The 24,144-nt window shown below is 41.7% G+C and overlaps 2 protein-coding genes across 2 annotated transcripts; one reads left to right on the forward strand and one right to left on the reverse strand.

The window, feature by feature from the left end:
- The first annotated feature begins 339 nt into the window (after positions 1–339).
- Positions 340–19,261, forward strand: LOC138363636 (periaxin-like). Its single transcript, XM_069323004.1, has 3 exons — positions 340–529; positions 10,461–10,576; positions 17,627–19,261. Exons 1-3 carry the CDS (start codon positions 340–342, stop codon positions 19,259–19,261), a joined length of 1,941 nt encoding a protein of 646 aa, XP_069179105.1.
- LOC138363637 (uncharacterized PPE family protein PPE62-like) lies at positions 19,258–23,681 on the reverse strand. The gene is made up of 4 exons (XM_069323005.1): positions 23,624–23,681; positions 21,691–21,803; positions 19,433–21,349; positions 19,258–19,332 (listed from the first exon to the last, which is right to left on the reverse strand). Exons 1-4 carry the CDS (start codon positions 23,679–23,681, stop codon positions 19,258–19,260), a joined length of 2,163 nt encoding a protein of 720 aa, XP_069179106.1.
- Positions 23,682–24,144: the final 463 nt, after the last annotated feature.

Below are 24,144 nucleotides of genomic sequence, written 5' to 3' on the forward strand. Positions count from 1 at the left end.
ATTCAATATTCCCATCATTTATTTGATAAAATAGTTATTAAATGTGCTTGTCAGAGGGATGAATAAGAAACAAGTGCTAGTTACTTGTAACTGATGCACATAACCATTGTCAACACTTACCACGCCTCACCAATATGACGGGCACAGCCGACTTGGCTAAGGTGTCGTAGAGCTTTATAACCACTAAACTGCGCAGCTGTGTAAAAAAGTACCACGTCAATATTTGCCTGACTAAACATAGTTAAGAAATCAAAAGGGGAGGAGAAAAGTCGCATATGGCGATTTTGACGATGTTGGCGCCGTTTAATGGTTATTAACGACATGCTAAGTGTTAACGACATGCTAAGTGTTAACGACATGCTAAGGGTTAACGACATGCTAAGGGTTAACGACATGCTAAGGGTTAACGACATGCTAAGTGTTAACGGCATGCTAAGGGTTAACGACATGCTAAGGGTTAACGACATGCTAAGTGTTAACGACATGCTAAGGGTTAACGACATGCTAAGGGTTAACGACATGCTAAGGGGTATTTATGTATGCTGTGCTGAGAAGTCGTAACTTAGATGTATGAACTAACAGGTTACTAACGTGGACGACGTGACCTCACAGTTGGTGTGAGGTTATATAATGTTTCCTCAAAGCAATAATATCCCGGTGTGTGTACCAATCTATATCTGCAAAAAAAGAAAATGTTTGTTTCTTGGTTTGTCTGTCCGAGATTTGAGGCCAGACGGTTCAACCAGGGTTTGCAGGGTGATCGGTTTTGTTCAGGAATTGCAATTGGTGGGTCGGGATCGATCCCCAATGTCAATTCAAGTCAAAAGTCAAAAGTCTTTAGAGAAGATGGTTAAAGTAATGAGGTTCTTAGTATATATCGTTACAGTGGCGAAGACAACGTGTAGTTAAGTGGTTAGAATGATGAAGCTAGTGAATAGTAAAGATGGCTACAGTGATGAAGCTAGTGAATAGTAAAGATGGCTACAGTGATGAAGCTAGTGAATAGTAAAGATGGCTACAGTGATGAAGCTAGTGTGTAATTAATATATCACCAATGTTGCCAAATCAACATTGGTACACTTCCCCCCTCCCTCCCCACCTCTCCCCGCCCATAGAAAAGGGTAAATACAAATTTCCTTCTTCCACTACGTTTACCAAAATGTCCCCCACCCCACTACTGGTGTACGCGGACGACCGTATGTTCTACCAGTAGTTATCGAGAGTAGGTCAAGGCTATTCTTAGCCCAGCAGTTCTGACCGCGTGACTGAGGGTCGTTACCAGCGAGGAAATGAGGCTCAAGAACGTAATGAGGAGGACGTGAGGCACTCGCGCTCTTCACAGTCTTGAGTATTAGACGCGATAATCTGAGTGTTGCAGGTTATTCATAATGGTATATTACGCAGAGCATATTTATAATGTCATGTAACACTATATGTAGTGTATATATATATATATATATATATATATATATATATATATATATATATATATATATATATATATATATATATATATATATATATATATATATATATATATATATATATATATGTCGTACCTAGTAGCCAGAACGCACTTCTCAGCCTACTAAGCAAGGCCCGATTTGCCTAATAAGCCAAGTTTTCATGAATTAATTGTTTTTCGACTACCTAACCTACCTAACCTAACCTAACCTAACTTTTTGAGCCACCTAACCTAACCTAACCTATAAAGATAGGTTAGGTTAGGTTAGGTAGGGTTGGTTAGGTTCGGTCATATATCTACGTTAATTTTAACTCCAATAAAAAAAATTGGCCTCATACATAATGAAATGGGTAGCTTTATCATTTCATAAGAAAAAAATAGAGAAAATATATTAGTTCATGAAAACTTGGCTTATTAGGCAAATCGGGCCTTGCATAGTAGGCTGAGAAGTGCGTTCTGGCTACTAGGTACGACTTATATATATATATATATTTATATCAGCAATACCAAAAACTACGTTTATGAAACATTAAAGGGTGCCACAAGGTTTAAATTTTTTTTTTAGCTAAGGTTTCGTACAATACGTTTTGGAAACTTATTTACATCCACACTAAATTACGCATTTAATGCATGAAAACAAACGTTGCCACTACTTTCTAACACTTTCCAGACACATTGTGGCAACCTTAAATTGTTTCCTGGGTTCTGTTGTTAGGGTGATGTCATGGGCTTGTCGCATGTGATTTTTTGGGGCACTGGATTAAAGATGACTGGTTAAACGCCTCGTCATCTTGGTCGACGTCAAACATATATACTTAGATTGAAAGCTACATCCTTCCTTGGGAGGGAGGGGGGGGACAGGTGTACATATATACCACGTTTGACTGCTGTAAAGGGTTCTCCGTCGGCTTCGGTCTATTTTCGAGCAGAGGTCGAAAAAAAAGGTTGGTAGTCCTCTTTGTTTTATAGATTATGATTAGGTCTACGTTTTTGTTAAGAGTTATGGTTTTTACTCCTTTACATATTTTTTTATTATTCTTTCTTCTTTACAGTTAACTTAAAAAAGAAAAAAGTATAACGAAAGAAATAATCCGTTAATTAGTAAATTTTATATACAATTATCTTAGGTTTGACTTTGTGTATTTTTAACAGAACATATGTATTGTATTTTTTAGTTCTTACAAAATCTATGCTTATCGCACATCAGTTGTAGCACATTCAATCCCGTCTCATTTTAACTGAAGCTACAAAAAACTGAAACTTTAAAATGTGCAATAACTCATTTACTGTGAGGATTTTATTGTCTTTACTAGCAAGGCCTTCATCGTGATCTACCCGAGAGCGATAATTCAGGGACCATAACGCAGAAAACTTCTTGCCAGCTTCATAACGAACGAGCGAAGCCTTACATCAATAGCGAATTACGCAATCCATTCAATAACTTTATAATTGGAAGGATTTGAGCCCAATGTTTACCCAGATAGCATAGGCTATACGTATTATAACATAAGCAATAACCCGGAATTTATACGTATTGAGTTTTACATGTTAGTAAGGCAAGCGAAGGGGTACCGTTAGTTAAGTCAGTTATGGCGCAAGTTGCACAGAGCAATCAAGGTTTTTGCAATATAAGCAATGCATACGTAACGAAGGGTGGAGGGTGACGCAGTGGGGCCAGATATAAGGGGTTAGGTGGAAAGTCTTGAGTGCTACGTGGTTATTGGAACCGGTTTTCCGTGGATAGTTTACTGGGAAGTTTTCATATGAGAATGGACCTGAAATATGGAGAGAAAGATGACGGGGTAATACAGCATGACTGTAATACAGCATTAGGGGTAATACAGCATGTGCCGTAATACAGAATCAGGGGTCATACAGCATGAGCTAAATTCGGTATGAGTGTATTACACCAAGAAGGAATTAAAGCATGAAATAAATACGTTAGACAGGACCAGCCTTGAACGACAGGTTTATATAAAACTTATTGGAAGGGAACACTTCGCTTGAGTTGTTTAATTTAAGCTGAACTGTATTGTTATACATCTTGTGTAAATACTCTCCGCCCTTTACCGAACCATCCAAGTGTCTTACACCAAATTTGACCTTACTAGTTGCTATCGACTAATTAAGTGCCGAAACATGGACCAATTAAGTGTGAAACTTTAGCCAATTAAGTGCTGAACATAGACATGTTCCAAACCTAGACCGATTAAGTTCCAAGCACGAACCAATTAGGTTTCAAGCAAGAACCAATTACGTTTCAAGCATGGATCATTTGAGGGCCATACTTAGTAACGTTAATTGGAAAAATGACTGTCAATATCGCACACTTTGTCACATCTAAAACCCACATAAAAGCTAAACGAAACAATACAAAAAGAGCTTCGATTCACGTGACGTACGGAGCCCTGAGTTGCGAGTTCGATCCAATTGCATTCCTTAAATTATTCTCAAAATTATAAATTTAGGAGACCTATTCGAACCTTTTTAACTTGAAAAATATAACACAGGGTTACTTCTCTTCAGAACAATTATTTTAAGATTTTACGACACACACATTATCCTGTGACTTTCTCCTATTATGATAAACACATTTGGGAACGTTAACCCGAGGAGAGACTGTCAGATAACTTTAACCAGAGGAGACGCTCAGAGATTCCAAAAGGATCGAAAATATTTTTTTTAGTATGGACACTAATGAACAAGGGAATAATAATATGTTGAAATAAGCTGTCGGAGCAATATGACAAATGTTGAGACTATTTGGATTTATGAAATTATATTGGATTGAGAATCGTGAGAAAATCCCAGGGAAGTTACAGGAGATAAGCTTAGACAAATTCAAGGGAAATTGTAGGACATAATCGTAGACAAATATCAAGGAAATTATAGAAGAAAAACTTAGACAAAACCCAAGGAAATTATAGAAGATAAGCTTAGACAAATCCCAAGGAAATTACAGGAAATAAGCTTAGACAAATCCCAAGGAAATTATTGGAGATAAGCTTAGACAATTCCCAAGGAAATTATGAGACATAATCTTAGACAAATCCCAAGGAAATTATAAGACATAAGCTTAGAAAAATCACAAGGAAAATATGGGGCTTAAGCTTAGACAAATCCCAAGGAAATTATAGAAGATAAGCTTAGATAAATCCCAAGAGAATTTCAGGACTTAAGCTTAGACAAATACCAAGGAAATACTGCAAGTAAACCCTCATAAAAAATTGACGGTAAGAAATGCAAACATTAATTAAAATACAGATCTTATAGTAATATAAACAATAAATGAATTATATGAACTTGAACAGCTATATTTCTTTTAAATAGAAATATAAATTTATATACAGTTTAATTATGTCTAAAAGTGTAAGTGGAAATGTAGATAATCACTTAGTCAGACCGTTACACACTGTCAACAATTACCTTACCTTGAGGTTACCTTGAGGTGCTTCCGGGGCTTAGCGTCCCCGCGGCCCGGTCGTCGACCAGGCCTCCTGGTTGCCGGAGGATATTAGATCACAATATTTGTCAGTAAAATAAGGTATAATAGATACCAGTAAAATTCGCTGACAAATCCTCTTTATTTTGGCAAAGAGTTTGTAGTGGAGTTAGTAACTAAGTTTGTTCTAACGAATATTCCTTTTTGTTTACAGCGAGCGATCTCTTCTTTTGGCTTCGATTTTTTTTTTTTTTTTTTTTTTTTTTTTTTTTTTAAGCGATGCAGTTTTGTTTTGTGTGTTTCATCATTTAGGTTTTTGCAACGACACGTGATCAACGACACGTGATCAACGACACGTGATCAACGACACGTGGTCAACGACACGTGGCAAGGACACGTGATCAACGACACGTGATCAACGACACGTGGTCAACGACACGTGGCAAGGACACGTGATCAATGACACGTGATCAACGACACGTGATCAACGACATGTGATCAACGACACGTGATCAACGACACGTGATCAACGACATGTGATCAACGACACGTGATCAACGACACGTGCTCAACGACACGTGGCAAGGACACGTGATCAACGACACGTGATCAACGACACGTGATCAACGACACGTGATCAACGACACGTGATCAACGACACGTGATCAACGACACGTGATCAACGACACGTGGTCAACGACACGTGGCAAGGACACGTGATCAACGACACGTGATCAATTGCTTTGCATCGCACATGATAGCGTCTCTGTCCTTTATTTATAAAACAAAGCTGATTATATTTCCTTATAATTCATTATAATTTATCCACACTCTGTTTCTGCTTGATAATATCAAACTATTGCATACGAACAATCGATGTTTTTTTTGGGGGGGGAGGGGGGGGAGAAGGACAATTTAATTCAAAGTCATTTTTTATATTTTTATTATTTTTTTGTATTTTATTTTGTATAGAATTTTATATTATTATTATTATTATTATTATTATTATCTTGTTTGCTCTTAATGCTCTCCGAAGAATATTTACATCTTGAATGACTTACTCGTTTCGTTGGCACAATAAACTATTTATTCAAGATGAGGAGTCACAATAACGTGGCTGAAAAAAAATCCCACTCGACTTGATAATGGTCCAATACGGACCGAAACGTCGTCGTCTTTTCACTTTCTATTGTGTGGTTTGGTCAACAATATTTACTAAAAATATTTGTCTTCAGTTATTGCAGAATAACTCAATCCTCTTCAATTTTAGCAAATTAAAATCTCCAACTGTCGTATGTCGTACCAAGTAGCCAGAACGCACTTCTCAGCCTACTATGCAAGGCCCGATTTGCCTAATAAGCCAAGTTTTCATGAATTATTTGTTTTTCGACTCCCTAACCACACCTAACCTAACTTTCTCGGCTACCAAACCTAACCTAACCTAAAAAAATAGGTTAGGTTAGGTTAGGTATGGTTGGTTAGGTTCGGTCATATATCTATGTTAATTTTAACTCCAATAAAAAAAATGAGAAAATATATTAATTCATGAAAACTTGGCTTATTAGGCAAATCGGGCCTTGCATAGTTGGCTGAGAAGTACGTTCTGGCTACTAGGTACGACATATATATATATATATGTCGTACCTAGTAGCCAGAACTCACTTCTCAGCCTACTATGCAAGGCCAAATTTGCCTAGTAAGCCAAGTTTTCATGAATTAATTGTTTTTCGACTACCTAACCTACCTAACCTAACCTAACCTACCTTTTTCGGCTACCTAACCTAACCTAACCTATAAAGATAGGTTAGGTTAGGTTAGGTAGGGTTGGTTAGGTTTGGTCATATATCTACGTTAATTTTAACTCCAATAAAAAAAAATTGACATAATACATAATGAAATGGGTAGCTTTATCATTTCATAAGAAAAAAATTAGAGAAAATATATTAATTGAGGAAAACTTGGCTTATTAGGCAAATTTGGTCTTGCATATTAGGCTGAGAAGTGCGTTCTGGCTACTAGGTACGACATATATATATATATATATATATATATATATATATATATATATATATATATATATATATATATGTCGTACCTAATAGCCAGAACGCACTTATCAGCCTACTATGCAAGGCCCGATTTGCCTAATAAGCCAAGTTTTTCTGAATTAATATATTTTCTCTAATTTTTTTCTTATGAAATGATAAAGCTACTCATTTCATTATGTATGAGGTCAATTTTTTTTATTGTAGTTAAAATTGACGTAGATATATGACCGAACCTAACCAACCCTACCTAACCTAACCTAACCTATCTTTATAGGTTAGGTTAGGTTAGGTAGCCGAAAAAGTTAGGTTAGGTTAGGTTAGGTAGGTTAGGTAGTCGAAAAACAATTAATTCATGAAAACTTGGCTTAATAGGCAAATCGGGCCTTGCATAGTAGGCTGAGAAGTGAGTTCTGGCTACTAGGTACGACATATATATATATATATATATATATATATATGTCGTACCTAGTAGCCAGAACTCACTTCTCAGCCTACTATTCAAGGCCCGATTTGCCTAATAAGCCAAGTTTTCCTGAATTAATATATTTACTATAATTTTTTTCTTATGAAATGATAAAGCTACCCTTTTCACTATGTATGAGGTCAATTTTTTTTTATTGGAGTTAAAATTAACGTAGATATATGACCGAACCTAACCAACCCTACCTAACCTAACCTAACCTATATATATAGGTAAGGTTAGGTTAGGTAGCCAAAAAAAGCTAGGTTAGGTTAGGTTAGGTAGGTTAGGTAGACGAAAAAACATTAATTCATGAAAACTTGGCTTATTAGGCAAATCGGGCCTTGAATAGTAGGCTGAGAAGTGAGTTCTGGCTACTAGGTACGACATATATATATATATATATATATATATATATATATATATATATATATATATATATGTCGTACCTAATAGCCAGAACTCACTTCTCAGCCTACTATTCAAGGCCCGATTTGCCTAATAAGCCAAGTTTTCCTGAATTAATATATTTACTATAATTTTTTTCTTATGAAATGATAAAGCAACCCTTTTCTCTATGTATGAGGTCAATTTTTTTTTATTGGAGTTAAAATTAACGTAGATATATGACCGAACCTAACCAACCCTACCTAACCTAACCTAACCTATATTTATAGGTAAGGTTAGGTTAGGTAGCCAAAAAAAGCTAGGTTAGGTTAGGTTAGGTAGGTTAGGTAGACGAAAAAACATTAATTCATGAAAACTTGGCTTATTAGGCAAATCGGGCCTTGAATAGTAGGCTGAGAAGTGCGTTCTGGCTATTAGGTACTATATATATATATATATATATATATATATATATATATATATATATATATATATATGTCGTACCTAGTAGCCAGAACTCACTTCTCAGCCTACTATTCAAGGCCCGATTTGCCTAATAAGCCAAGTTTTCCTGAATTAATATATTTACTATAATTTTTTTCTTATGAAATGATAAAGCAACCCATTTCATTATGTATGAGGTCAATTTTTTTTTATTGGAGTTAAAATTAACGTAGATATATGACCGAACCTAACCAACCCTACCTAACCTAACCTAACCTATCTTTATAGGTTAGGTTTGGTTAGGTAGCCGAAAAAGTTAGGTTAGGTTAGGTTAGGTAGGTTAGGTAGTCGAAAAACAATTAATTCATGAAAACTTGGCTTATTAGGCAAATCGGGCCTTGCATAGTAGGCTGAGAAGTGAGTTCTGGCTACTAGGTACGACATATATATATATATATATATATATATATATGTCGTACCTAGTAGCCAGAACGCACTTTTTGGCCTACTATGCAAGGCCCGATTTGCCTAATAAGCCAAATTTTCCTAAAATAATATATTTTCTCTAATTTTTTTCTTATGAAATGATAAAGCTACCCATTTCATTATGTATGAGGTCAATTTTTTTTTATTGGAGTTAAAATTAACGTAGATATATGACCGAACCTAACCAACCCTACCTCACCTAACCTAACCTATCTTTATAGGTTAGGTTAGGTTAGGTAGCCAAAAAAGTTAGGTTAGGTTAGGTTAGGTAGGTTAGGTTGATGAAAAACAATTAATTCATGAAAACTCGGCTTATTAGGCAAATCGGGCCTTGCATAGTAGGCTGAGAAGTGCGTTCTGGCTACTAGGTACGACATATATATATATATATATATATATATATATATATATATATATATATATATATATATATATATATATATGTATATATATATATATATATATATATATATATATATATATATATATATATTCTCTCTGCTTCCTAAGCAATAGGAAGCAGAGAGTTACAGTGAGGGGTGAGACCTCAGATTGGCGTAAAGTCACCATTGGAGTCCCACAGAGCTCTGATATACGTAAATGATCTCCCAGAGGGTATAGACTCATTCCTCTCAATCTTTGCTGACGACGCCAAAATTATGAGAAGGATTAAAACAGAGGAGAACAGCTTGAGGCTTCAAGAAGACCTGGACAAGCTTCAGGAATGGTCGAACAAATGGTTGTTAGAGTTTAACCTAAGCAAATGTAATGTAAAGGGTAGGAAACAGGAGACCAGACACAAGGTATCATTTTGGAGATGAAATACTTCAAGAGTCAGAGAGAGAGAAAGACTTGGGGGTTGATATCACGCTAGACCTGTCCCCTGAAGCTCATATCAAGAGGATAACATCAGCAGCATATGCCAGGGTGGCTAACATACGAACGGCCTTTAGAAACTTGTGTAAGGAATCTTTCAGAACATTATACCACCTATGTCAGACCAATCCGGGAGTATGCGGCTCCAGAATGGAGTCCATATCTAGTCAAGCATAAGACTAAACTGGAAAAGTTCAAAGGTTAGCCACCAGACTAGTACCTGACCTGAGAGGTATGAGCTACGAGGAGAGACTACGGGAATTAAACCTCACTTCGTTGAAAGACAGAAGAGTTAGGGGGGACATGATCACTACCTGCTTGACACCTGCTTGATATGGTTCTGGGAGGTCTTCTACTCCCCAAGCCCGGCCCGAGGCCAGGCTCGACTTGTGAGAGTTTGGTCCACCGGGCTGTTGCTTGGAGCGGCCCGCAGGCCCACATACCCACCACAGCCCGGCTGATCCAGAACTTTTCTTAAAAAACAGTTCAGTTTTCTCTTAAAGATGTCCACGGTTGTTCCGGCAATATTTCTTATAGTCGCTGGGAGGACGTTGAACAACCGCGGACCTCTGATGTTTATACAGTGTTCTCCGATTGTGCCTATGGCGCCTCTGCTCTTCACTGGTTCAATCTTGCATTTTCTTCCATATCGTTCACTCCAGTACGTTGTTATTTTACTGTCTAGATTTGGGACCTGGCCTTCCAGTATTTTCCATGTGTATATTATTTGATATCTCTCTCGTCTCCTTTCTAGAGAGTACATTTGGAGAACTTTGAGACGATCCCAATAATTTAGGTGTTTTATCTCGTCTATGCGTGCAGTATATGTTCTCTGTATTCCCTCTATTTCAGCAATCTCTCCTGCTCTGAAGGGGGAAGTGATTACTGAGCAGTATTCGAGACGGGACAACACAAGTGATTTGGAGAGTACAATCATTGTGATGGGATCCTTGGATTTGAAAGTTCTCGTAATCTATCCGATCATTTTTCTGGCTGACGCAATATTTGCTTGGTTATGCTCCCTAAACGTTAGATCGACGGACATCATAACTCCCAAATCCTTGACATGCGGTTTTTTTCTATGGGAAGATTCGATTGTGTTTTGTATCCTGTATTATGTTTCAGATCCTTATTTAGGCCGTACCTGAGTACCTGAAATTTATCACTGTTAAACATCATGTTATTTTCTCCTGCCCAATCGAAAACTTTGTTGACATCTGCTTGTAATTTTTCAATGTCTTCAGCAGAGATAATTTTCATGCCGATTTTTGTGTCATCTACAAAGGACGACACGAAGCTGTGACGTGTATTTTTGTCTATATCTGATATGAGAATAAGGAACAGTAGTGGTGCAAGGACTGTACCTTGAGGTACAAAGCTTTTAACATCGCTTGGACTCAATTTTATTTGATTGACTGTTACTCTTTGTGTTCTGCTCGACAGGAAATTGAGTATCCAGCGTCCTACTTTTCCAGTTATTCCCATTGACCTCATTTTGTGAGCTATCGCTCTATGGTCACATTTGTCGAACGCCTTTGCAAAGTCTGTGTATACAATATCTGAATTTTGCTTTTCTTCTAGAGCTTCTGTGATTTTGCCATAGTGGTTGAGTAACTGTGACAGACAGGATCTTCCCGCTCTAAATCCATGTTGTCCTGGGTTGTGCAACTCATTGTTTTCCATAAAACTAGAAATTTGATTCCTAATCACTCGTTCAAGCACTTTTAGTATGTGTAATGTTAGTGCAACTGGCCTATAATTTTTTGCCAAGGCTTTACTTTCCCCCTTGTGCAATGGAGCTATATCTGCAGATTTAAGTGCTGCTGGTATCTCCTCTGTATCCAGGCTCATTCTCCATATTACGCTGAGTGCTCTAGCTACTGGTACTTTACATTTCTTTATGAATATTGAATTCCATGAGTCAGGCCCAGGAGCTGAGTGCATAGGCATATTGTCAATTTATCTTTCAAAGTCTTCCGAGTTTGTGGTAATATCCGTTATATTATCTGCAGCTTGAATGTCATTCATAAAGAAGCTGTCTGGGTCATCAACTTTCATGTTGTTTACTGGTGTGCTAAACATAGCCTCAAACTGGATTCTTTGAATTTCACTAATCTCTTTGTTGTCCTTTGTTTACGTACCTTCATTTGTAATTAACGGTCCAATACTGGTCGAGGGTTTTGATTTTGATTTTGCGTATGTGAAAAAATATTTCGAATTTTTCTTTATATCTTGTATGCTTTCTGTTCCAATTCCATTTCCTCAGACTCATATGATCGCTTCAACGTTTGTTCTATTTCTTCGATCTCCCTGCTTAGGCTTATTTTCCTTGCTTGTGATAGTTGTGTCTGCCGAAGCATTTCCGTTATTTTTTCCCTCTCCTGTTCAGTCGTCTGCGTTCTCTTTCTAGAGTGGTCATCTTTCTGCCCCTCCTCACAGGCACGTGCTTCAAGCAGACCTTGTAAGCTTCAGCTGTCAGTTGAGCTATTCCCTGTGTGGGAGTTTTGTCGCTTAGGACCGTCTTCCATTGAATGGTTGCAAGGTCTACATTAATTTTTCCCACTTGATCCTCTTATTGTTAAAAGTAAATTGATTGAATATACCTTCTCGCTTGTTGGGTCTCTTAGACCTACTACCGTTTATGCTAGTTCGCACTTCAGTGAGCTTAAGGTCTGAGTATGAAGTATCTGAGATTGTAATGTCTCTGATTAGTTCATCATTGTTTGTGAATAACAAGTCTAGTGTGTTTTCGTTCCTAGTTGGTTCTGCAATCTGTTGATTGAGCAAGAATTTGTCACAGAATCTCAAAAGTTCTCTGACCTGTGGTTGGTTATTTCCCGGGTCATTCCCTGCTATGATATTTGTGTTTGCCATTCTCCATCTTAGACTCGGTAAATTGAAATCTCCAAGGAGGATAATATCTGGAGCTGGGTTTGCTAGGTTATCAAGCATGTTCTCTATTTTGTGCATCTGCTCTGTGAATTCCTTAACCGTTGTATCTGGCGGTTTATATATTAGAAAAATAATTAGGTTTAGTTTCTCTACCTTCATTCCAAGTACCTCTACCACCTCATTAGTTGAGTTTAGTAGTTCTGTGCATACCAGGTCCTCTTTAATATACAGACCTACTCCTCCATTTGACCTAGTTTTTCTATCACATCTATATAAATTATAATTTGGAATCCAAATTTCACCATCCATGTAATCTTTTGTATGAGTTTCCGTGAATGCCCCAAATATTGAGTTTGACTCTAATAGGAGGCCGTTTATGAACTTAACTTTATTTCTTGACTTTGGCTTTAAACCTTGAATGTTTGCAAATATGAATGATTGTCCATATTGTGTGTCACTTCTGGAAGGTTTTGGTAGTTCTCCCTCCTCTCTACCCTGACCCAGGGTGTGTTGTTGTGGCAATGGTTTGTCCAGTTTTGGAAGTGATACTGGGGAGTGTGGTAGTCTCTGTGTAGTTGGGGGGTGTAGTATGTGTGGGCTTGATGACGAGCCGTAGTCCAGTCTTGGGCATTTCCCCCTCTCCATCCGTACTCCTGCCACGTTTCTGCTTGTCTGTTTCTCCCTCTGTTTCTGCCTACCTCTAAAAAAAATTCAGGGCTATTATATTGGACTTCCTCTCTTATATAGCTTTGTGTACCTCTGACGTGGAAATCAGGGCAATGAAGATCGTAGCATTTCCTCTCATTAACTGAGAGTTTGCATAGCTTAGGGTGAAAATATCTACACTCTGTATCAAAACAACATCTGCCGTTCCCTAACCAGTTTCGGCATTTCCGTGGGTGCATGAATGCGCATTCCGTGCCTCTGGGCCCATATCTACACTGTCCTTTTGCATAACACCTGCAAATATTTTCATCTGTGATTGTATTCTTCTTGTTTGTACCCGTGCACGACTTGGCTACCTCTGTGGTTTTTGTTCCAACTTTCTCGTTTCTGCATTCATTCTCGGTATTGCCCTTATCTTTCTCCTTGTTGCTTTCGTCTTTCTCATTTGTGTTCTCATTAGTCTCATTTTTTCTCTCCTTATTCATATCCCCAGTTTGCTTTACAATATTGCCTTCATTTTTGTGTACCTCGACACAATTTCCTTCTACATTGCTACTTTGACTCTCTAAATTTTCAGTCCCTGAGTTGTGCTCAGAGTTCGTTGCTGTCTTTATATACTCTGCATATATTTCTGGTAGTTTTTGTGTGAATTGTAGCCTGTGTACTTCAGGAATGTTATTCATTAGTTTGGTGATGTTTTCCCACATCTGTCTGTCACTTTGACAGATCCAGTAGTTATCTTCCCGGTTTGCATATTGTGTAGGTAATCCTGTACAACTCAGGTGGAATCTTATGTTACAAATGTTACATACAATGCCTACAACACCACATTCAAGATTCTCAAGGGAATCGACAGGATAGATAAAGACAGTCTATTTAACACAAGGGGCACACGCACAAGGGGACACAGGTGGAAACTGAGTGCCCAAATGAGCCACAGAGATATCAGAAAGAACTTTTTTAGTGTCAGAGTGGTTGACAAATGGAATGCATTAGGAAGTGATGTGGTGGAGGCTGACTCCATACACAGTTTTAAGTGTTGATATGAACCAGCCCAATAGGCTCAGGAACCTGTACACCTGTTAATTGACGGTTGAGAGGCGGGACCAAAGAGTCAGAGCTCAACCCCCGCAAGCACAATTAGGTGAGTACATTGTGTACGTTAATAAGTCAACTTGGTCTCTCAACTAATACCTCACATTGTGTACGTTATCACCCCAACGCACAAATTACAAAGTACTACGAAAAATACCTGCTCACAAATATCCACGTTTCCTATTCATCAGTTAGTCAGGTTAGCTAAGTTGCTTGGGTTCATCATCAGTTTCTGGTTAAGTTAGTACCTTGCATTCTGTACGTTGTGGCAAACGAGCGCCACCTGCACTGTTCTTAGGAATAATGGCAACAAACAACAATGGAGAACTATCCCATTAACAGGACCGGTCCACCGGAAGGAGAGTCAACAGCTACATCCTCCCCCTTACAAATGTTAGCATCGTTCTGGCCTGAATGGCTCAAGGGTAGGGTTGTTAGGCTTAATTAACGACCGGCGATCTATTGAGGATCATAACACCGGGACGCTTTCTGAGTTGACCAACTCATTAGTTAAGTTTGATCTTACAAAAAAATGTGTTTAATCAAACGAACAAATAACACTTTTTTTATGTATGAAACATTACATAAGAACATAAGTATGAAGGAAACTGTAGAAGACCTATTGGCCCATACGAGGCAGCAGCTATATATATCCACCCAATCTCATTCATATATATATATATATATATATATATATATATATATATATATATATATATATATATATATATATATATATATATATATATATATATATATATATAACCTACGCTTGAAATAAACAAGAGATCCATTGTGTCACCCGGTACTTGGTTCCACAAATCGACATTATCCCTATTAACGAACCAGTATTTACCCAGGTCTTTCCTAAATCTAAACTTATCCAACTTATTATCCATGGTTTCGGGTTCTATTCTGTGTTAATATATTCAATACCTTAATAGTATCTTATTACGCCCATTCATCCACCTGCACACTTCAGTCATCTCACCCAAGCTCTTCATCTATCTAGAGAATGTAAGTTAAATTTTTGGAATCTCTCTTCAATTGAAAGGTTTCTAATTTGTGGGATTAACTTTGTCATCCTACACTGGACGCGTTCTAGTGAATTTATATCCATTGTGTAGTATGGCGACCAAAACTGAACTGCATAATGTAAATTGGACCTAACAGTAGCAAGCCATAAATGAAGAATAACACGAGGTGTTTTATTGTAGATGAAAAGTCACAATAACGTAGCTGAAAAATGTTGTTACGTTATCAAGTCATTATCAAGTCACAGTCGACTTGATAATGGTTCAGGACGGACCGAAACGTCGTCATCTCTTTAATTTCCAGTGTGTGGTTTGGTCCACAGGTGGTTTATTACTAACGCTTCGAGAAATAAATCCCAGTGTCCTATTTTATTATTTCGTATTTAAGTACATTGATTTTTGGCTTTAAATTCTTACTAATCATAACTCCCAGATCCCTAATATATCAGATACTAATAAGTAGTGTCAATGTAAGAATGAAATATTATTTTATGGATTTTAATTGATTAGAACAAAACCTTCATAGTCAGGGTCATTGACGACTGATTGACAGAGCCGCAGTGAAACATGGCCGTTTAAAAGGACAATAATTTTCTAATTCCATAGGTTTAGAAGATACAAGTTTAAGATGAGCACAAAGATCAAGAAATGTATTTTCTTAAATTACTCATTTTACCTTGACGCTCTGGTTGCTCTATAACACAAAAATCAGTCCATTTAGATTTTGTTAGACTCGTGTTCTTGTCCCCCAAAATAAGAGATTCTGGATGTATTCACCTAGTTGTGCTTGCGAGGGAGAAGCTTCGGCTCTTTGGTTCCGCGAAACCGCGTCGTTGAGGGCAGTAATGTATATGGAACCGACGATCTGCGCTGAGAAGAGCACACGAGGGATATATGTGAGTGTGTGTGTGTGTGTGTGTTTGTGTGTGTGTGTGTGTGTGTGTGTGTGTGTGTGTGTGTGTGTGAGTGTGTGTGTGTGTGTGTGTGTGTGTGTGTGTGTGTTTGGAGTACCCAGGTCGAGGGTTCGAAACCCTGCATTCCCCCCAATGGATTTTCTCATAGGAAATGTGTTACAATATTCGTCCATCAGGTGACTGATGCCTGTGCAGCTCAGGCAAAGAGGGAGGGGGAAAACCTTTTATTCCTGGTAACGCACTACGAGGTTAACAAATCTATAATATGAGTAAATCTTCCATTCACCAGGGCTCTAGGAGACTCGAACAGTCGACCCCAAGCGTGTGAGACCGAAGCTCTAGCGACCGAACTATTGAGTAGTCATAATAGGAGAAATTATTTTGTGTAAATCTATTTGGTTGGGGTGCTGTCTCTCACTGATATATAGAGTTTGTCCCCCAATGGACGTCATCGACCTCCAGGTCCCTCTGGTACACACGCGATTACGCAAAATCTCTGAGGCCAAACTCGAAAAGGAAGATTTGTGTCCATAAAGTGCTACTTGACTTCCAAACCCACATGCTAATTCCTTAATACGACCCAAGTGGTGCATAACTTGCTGTATTGAGCATTCTAGTGAGAAATATATATTTTGACAGCAGTTTACCTCTCAGTCACGTTTTGAAGCTCTCATTACAAACCAACCCGTGTCGACCAGGGATCAGTTTTGACCGCCTTTGAATTGTCTGTTCTTCTTGGAAGTAAGGTTTACTGATTGTTAATGTCTTCGTTCTCCAGTGAACAGCAAATTACTGGGTGATGAATTCTTCGTGTTATTATACCAACGGTTTTGCAACAGGACAGAGCGCCGGTAGATCACGACGAACTCAGATGTGGCGAGAGGCAGCATTTGTCTCCACGATAGAGCAACGGTCTCACAGCATGCAGGTCGGAGTTCAATCCCCGCGACCGTCCAAGTGGTTGAACACTATTCCTATCCCACCCCGCCTCATTCTAGATCCTTATCCTGACCCCTTCCAAGTGCTATATAGTCGTAATGGTTTTGTGCTTTCCCCTGATAATTCTCCTCCCCCTTCTCCACCGCCAGAGGTGAGGGATCTCTTGTATGGAACAGGAACCACATCCCCAAGACCCACATCACCAAGACCCACATCCCCAAGACCCATATTCCCAAGACCCACATCCCTAAGACCCATATCCCCAAGACCTACATCCCCAAGACCCATATCCCCAAGACCCACATCCCTAAGAACAACATCCCCAGGACCCACATCCCCAAGACCCACATCCCCAAGACCCACATCCCCAAGAACAACATCCCCAAGACCCACATCCCCATGACCCACATCACCAAGACCCACATTCCCAAGACCCACATTCCCAAGACCCACATCCCCAAGACCCATATCCCCCAAGACCCACATCCCCAAGACCCATATCCCCAAGACCCACATTCCCAAGACCCACAACCCCAAGACCCGTATTCCCAAGACCCACATCCCCAAGACCCACATCCCCAAGACCCACATCCCCAAGACCCACATTCCCAAGACCCACATCCCCAAGACCCATATTCCCAAGACCCACATCCCCAAGACCCACATCCCCAAGACCCATATCCCCAAGACCCACATCCCTAAGAACAACATCCCCAGGACCCACATCCCCAAGACCCACATCCCCAAGACCCACATCACCAAGACCCACATCCCCAAGACCCACATCCCCAGGACCCACATCCCCAGGACCCACATCCCCAAGACCCATATTCCCAAGACCCACATCCCCAAGACCCATATCCCCAAGACCCATATTCCCAAGACCAACATCCCCAAGACCCACATCCCCAGGACCCACATCCCCAAGACCCACATCCCCAAGACCCACATCCCCATGACCCACATCCCCAAGACCCATATCCCCAAGACCCACATCCCTAAGACCCATATCCCCAAGACCCACATCCCCAAGACCCACATCCCCAAGACCCACATCCCCAAGACCCATATCCCCAAGACCCACATCCCCAAGACCCATATCCCCAAGACCCACATTCCCAAGACCCACATCCCCAAGACCCATATTCCCAAGACCCACATCCCCAAGACCCATATCCCCAAGACCCACATCCCTAAGAACAACATCCCCAGGACCCACATCCCCAAGACCCACATCCCCAAGATCCACATCACCAAGACCCACATCCCCAAGACCCACATCCCCAGGACCCACATCCCCAGGACCCACATCCCCAAGACCCATATTCCCAAGACCCACATCCCCAAGACCCATATCCCCAAGACCCATATTCCCAAGACCCACATTCCCAAGACCCACATCACCAAGACCAACATCCCCAAGACCCACATCCCCAGGACCCACATCCCCAAGACCCACATCCACAAGACCCACATCCCCATGACCCACATCCCCAAGACCCATATCCCCAAGACCCACATCCCTAAGACCCATATCCCCAAGACCCACATCCCCAAGACCCACATCCCCAAAACCCACATCCCCAAGACCCATATCCCCAAGACCCACATCCCCAAGACCCATATCCCCAAGACCCACATTCCCAAGACCCACATCCCCAAGACCCATATTCCCAAGACCCACATCCCCAAGACCCATATCCCCAAGACCCACATCCCTAAGAACAACATCCCCAGGACCCACATCCCCAAGACCCACATCCCCAAGACCCATATCACCAAGACCCACATCCCCAAGACCCACATCCCCAGGACCCACATCCCCAAGACCCATATTCCCAAGACCCACATCCCCAAGACCCATATCCCCAAGACCCATATTCCCAAGACCCACATTCCCAAGACCCACATCACCAAGACCAACATCCCCAAGACCCACATCCCCAGGACCCACATCCCCAAGACCCACATCCCCAAGACCCACATCCCCATGACCCACATCCCCAAGACCCATATCCCCAAGACCCACATCCCCAAGACCCATATCCCCAAGACCCACATCCCCAAGACCCACATCCCCAAGACCCACATCCCCAAGACCCACATCCCCTAAACCCACATCCCCAAGACCCATATCCCCAAGACCCACATCCCCAAGACCCACATTCCCAAGACCCACATCCCCTAAACCCACATCCCCAAGACCCATATCCCCAAGACCCACATCCCCAAGACCCACATCCCCAAGAACAACATCCCCAAAACCCACATCCCCAAGACCCACATTCCCAAGACCCACATCCCCTAAACCCACATCCCCAAGACCCATATCCCCAAGACCCACATCCCCAAGACCCACATCCCCAAGAACAACATCCCCAAAACCCACATCCCCAAGACCCACATTCCCAAAACCCACATCCCCTAAACCCACATCCCCAAGACCCATATCCCCAATACCCACATCCCCAAGACCCACATCCCCAAGACCCACATCCCCAAGAACAACATCCCCAAAACCCACATCCCCAAGACCCACATTCCCAAGACCCACATCCCCTAAACCCACATCCCCAAGACCCATATCCCCAAGACCCACATCCCCAAGACCCACATCCCCAAGAACAACATCCCCAAAACCCACATCCCCAAGACCCACATTCCCAAGACCCACATCCCCTAAACCCACATCCCCAAGACCCATATCCCCAATACTCACATCCCCAAGACCCACATCCCCAAGACCCACATCCCCAAGAACAACATCCCCAAAACCCACATCCCCAAGACCCACATTCCCAAGACCCACATCCCCTAAACCCACATCCCCAAGACCCATATCCCCAATACCCACATCCCCTAAACCCACATCACCAAGACCCATATCCCCAATACCCACATCCCCAAGACCCACATCCCCAAGACCCACATTCCCAAGACCCACATCGCCTAAACCCACATCCCCAAGACCCATATCCCCAATACCCACATCCCCAAGACCCACATTCCCAAGACCCACATCCCCTAAACCCACATCCCCAAGACCCATATCCCCAAGACCCACATCCCCAAGACCCACATCCCCAAGAACAACATCCCCAAAACCCACATCCCCAAGACCCACATTCCCAAGACCCACATCCCCTAAACCCACATCCCCAAGACCCATATCCCCAAGACCCACATCCCCAAGACCCACATCCCCAAGAACAACATCCCCAAAACCCCCATCCCCAAGACCCACATTCCCAAGACCCACATCCCCTAAACCCACATCCCCAAGACCCATATCCCCAATACCCACATCCCCAAGACCCACATCCCCAAGACCCACATCCCCAAGAACAACATCCCCAAAACCCACATCCCCAAGACCCACATTCCCAAGACCCACATCCCCTAAACCCACATCCCCAAGACCCATATCCCCAAGACCCACATCCCCAAGACCCACATCCCCAAGAACAACATCCCCAAAACCCACATCCCCAAGACCCACATTCCCAAGACCCACATCCCCTAAACCCACATCCCCAAGACCCATATCCCCAATACCCACATCCCCAAGACCCACATCCCCAAGACCCACATCCCCAAGAACAACATCCCCAAAACCCACATCCCCAAGACCCACATTCCCAAGACCCACATCCCCTAAACCCACATCCCCAAGACCCATATCCCCAATACCCACATCCCCTAAACCCACATCCCCAAGACCCATATCCCCAATACCCACATCCCCAAGACCCACATCCCCAAGACCCACATTCCCAAGACCCACATCGCCTAAACCCACATCCCCAAGACCCATATCCCCAATACCCACATCCCCAAGACCCACATCCCCAAGACCCACATCCCCAAGACCCATATCCCCAAGACCCACATCCCCAAGACCCACATCCCCAAGACCCACATCCCCAAGACCCATATCCCCAAGACCCACATCCCCAAGACCCACATCCCCAAGACCCACATCCCCAAGAACAACATCCCCAAAACCCACATCCCCAAGACCCACACTGTCTCTACACACCTGCAGCCCTACACTTTCTGTACACACCTGCAGCCGTACACTGTCTCTACACACCTGCAGCCGTACACTGTCTCTACACACCTGCAGCCGTACACTGTCTCTACGCACCTGCAGCACTACACTGTCTCTACACACCTGCAGCCCTACACTATCTCTATACACCTGCAACCCTACACTGTATCTACACACCTGCAGCCCTACACTGTCTCTTCACACCTGCAGCCCTACACTGTCTCTACACACCTGCAGCCCTACACTGTCTCTACGCACCTGCAGCCCTACACTGTCTCTACACACCTGCAGCCCTACACTGTCTCTACACACCTGCAGCCCTACACTGTCTCTACGCACCTGCAGCACTATCCACTGGCCTGCCATATCTGGCAGGACTGCGGCGACATTCTCTGCCTCAAGCACCTTATCACCTGCTAGTTCTACCCCACTTCACTCCCACCTGGCCAGCAGTACCTGGGGGGCAGGTCTCCCTCTGCCATACCACTTACTGATCCACCTGGATGACGACCAAGATGGAACTGACGCGCCATACGACCATCCATGAAGAAAGCCGTCTTCTCGAAGTGATGTGAATTAGGCAGGTCGTATCTATGTGTATATACTTATGTATGCACAGAGCTTAATATTTTTTCTCATAAAAACTAAGGGAAGGGAAAGTACAGGGGCCAGATTCACGAAAGTACTTACACAAGCACTTACGAACCTGTACATTTTTTCTCAATCTTTGGCGGCTTTGTTTACAATTATTAAACAGTTAATGAGCTCCGAAGCACCAAGAGGCTGTTTATAACAATAACAACAGTTGATTGGGAAGTTTTCATGATTGTAAACTGTTTAATAAATGTAACCAAAGCCGTCAAAGATTGAGGAAAGATGTACACGTTCGTAGGTATTTGCGTAAGTGCTTTCGTGAATCTGGCCCCAGGTCTATATCTACACCCACTTCTTCATGTACTTTTGTTTATTGTTTTTTTTGCTTCTTTTGTTTTGCTACATTAAGGTAAAGACAGGCTGACTCATCCTTATTCTCTTCTTTTGCCTATATGTTTAGTAGTTAAAGATTATCTTAAGTCTAAATGAAAAAAACGCGCCTTAGTCTAATAACTTCCTATCGGTGGTTGGCAGTAAAGGCCAAGATGGGAACGACGATATACTCAGGAGGTAAGTGTACACTAAGAGGTATGTCCCACTTTTATGTGAATATACTCTGTGAGCTTACATTTAATCGATGATAATATTCAGGGATCAAATTTACCTGCTGGTCAGTAAGTAATTGAGATTACTCAAAACCCTCCTGAGAGTGACAGGATTTAAACCCATCAACAAACTAAATGAAGATATACTCCAAGAGATTCACCCCTCTTCTAGGTGTATACATGCACACACACAGTTTACGTTTGTCCTTAACAGTGTTGAGTACTAAAGTATACTTGAGGGCTGGTCAGTTAACACTCATGTCAGCCTTCACAGCTTGCAAGACTGCAAGCCCAACACCATTATGTCAGCCTTCACAGCTGGCCAGACTGCAAGCCCAACACCATTATGTCAGCCTTCACAGCTTGCCAGACTGCAAGCCCAACACCATTATGTCAGCCTTCACCTGCAGTCTAGCAAGCTTGCCAGACAGCAAGCCAAACACCATTACTGCAATCCTCTTTTTATTTGCATTTGTTACAACTCACCAAGATATGTAACACCTTACTATATGGGAGGAATTACATGTATTGTAAGACGTGAAACACCTAACAATATGTGAGGCGTTATATATCTTGAATGAATATGTATCCGTCTGTACAACTCAGGGATCATCAGAGAAGGAAGGAATTATTAGGGGACAGCGCAACTCCTTTGCGACTATATAGGACTTGGAAGCGGTCAGGATTTGGCTCTGGGATGGGACGGAAGGAAAGGTGTCCAACCACTTATAAACGATCAGGGGATTGAACGCCGACCTGCATGTGGCGAGACCGTCGTTCTACCGTCCAGCCCAAGTGGTTGAGCGGACCATCCGAGAGATAGGGAGATGGGCAAGTTCTCCTCTGATTGGTCACGCTTCTTATCTATGATATCTTGTTCATAAAGAACCAGTGACGTGATTGTTTGCAATCGACTGATACGACCAAACACCATAGACGGAGACGCAGTGTTGATGTGTCCCGCTTATAGGAGGTTGGCAGAGATACAGTATTAATGTGTCCGGCTTATAGGAGGTTGACAGAGATACAATATTAATGTGTCCCGCTTATAGGAGGTTGGCAGAGATATAGTTAATGTGTCTGGGTTATAGGAGGTTTGCAGACATGTAGAATTGATGTGTCTCATCAATACTCTCTTGCTAGAACGAAAATAGCCTTGAATAGAGCCCAAATTACGCAGTGCCTTAGTTTCAGGGGAGCAAGAGTCCTATAGAACCCAATTTACCCTTGGGATTCCAACGACAGAAGCTTTCCAAGTTCCACACGGGGGAAACTTTAGTCATTTTGAGGCCTAATTGTTACCCCGGGAAGCCTCAGCTGTGTGAAGCCCCAATTACTCAAGGGAACCCTCCAACCAAAGTCATCTTTAATGACGGGATATTTTTTTCCTGAAAGTTACTAGTCATTAAATTATTAAATCCATTAAAGAACTCTGATTCTCTCAGGTTTCTAGTTTCAAATATGCGCTCTCCCTCTCCTGTCCTGTCCTGTCCTCTCCTCTCCTCTCCTCTCCTCTCCTCTCCTCTCCTCTCCTCTCCTCTCCTCTCCTCTCCTCTCCTCTCCTCTCATCTCCCCTGATATCCTCTGCTCTTCTCTCTTCTCCTCTCGTCTCCTTTCCTTTCCAATCCTTTCCTTTCCTTTCCTTTCCTTTCCTTTCCTTTCCTTTCCTTTCCTTTCCTTTCCTTTCCTTTCCTTTCCTTTCCTTTCCTATCCTATTATTTTCCATCCTCTCCTCTCTGCTTAGAG

Source organism: Procambarus clarkii, chromosome 11, assembly GCF_040958095.1.
Source record: "Procambarus clarkii isolate CNS0578487 chromosome 11, FALCON_Pclarkii_2.0, whole genome shotgun sequence".
In the NCBI taxonomy this organism is placed as follows: Eukaryota; Metazoa; Arthropoda; class Malacostraca; order Decapoda; family Cambaridae; genus Procambarus; species Procambarus clarkii.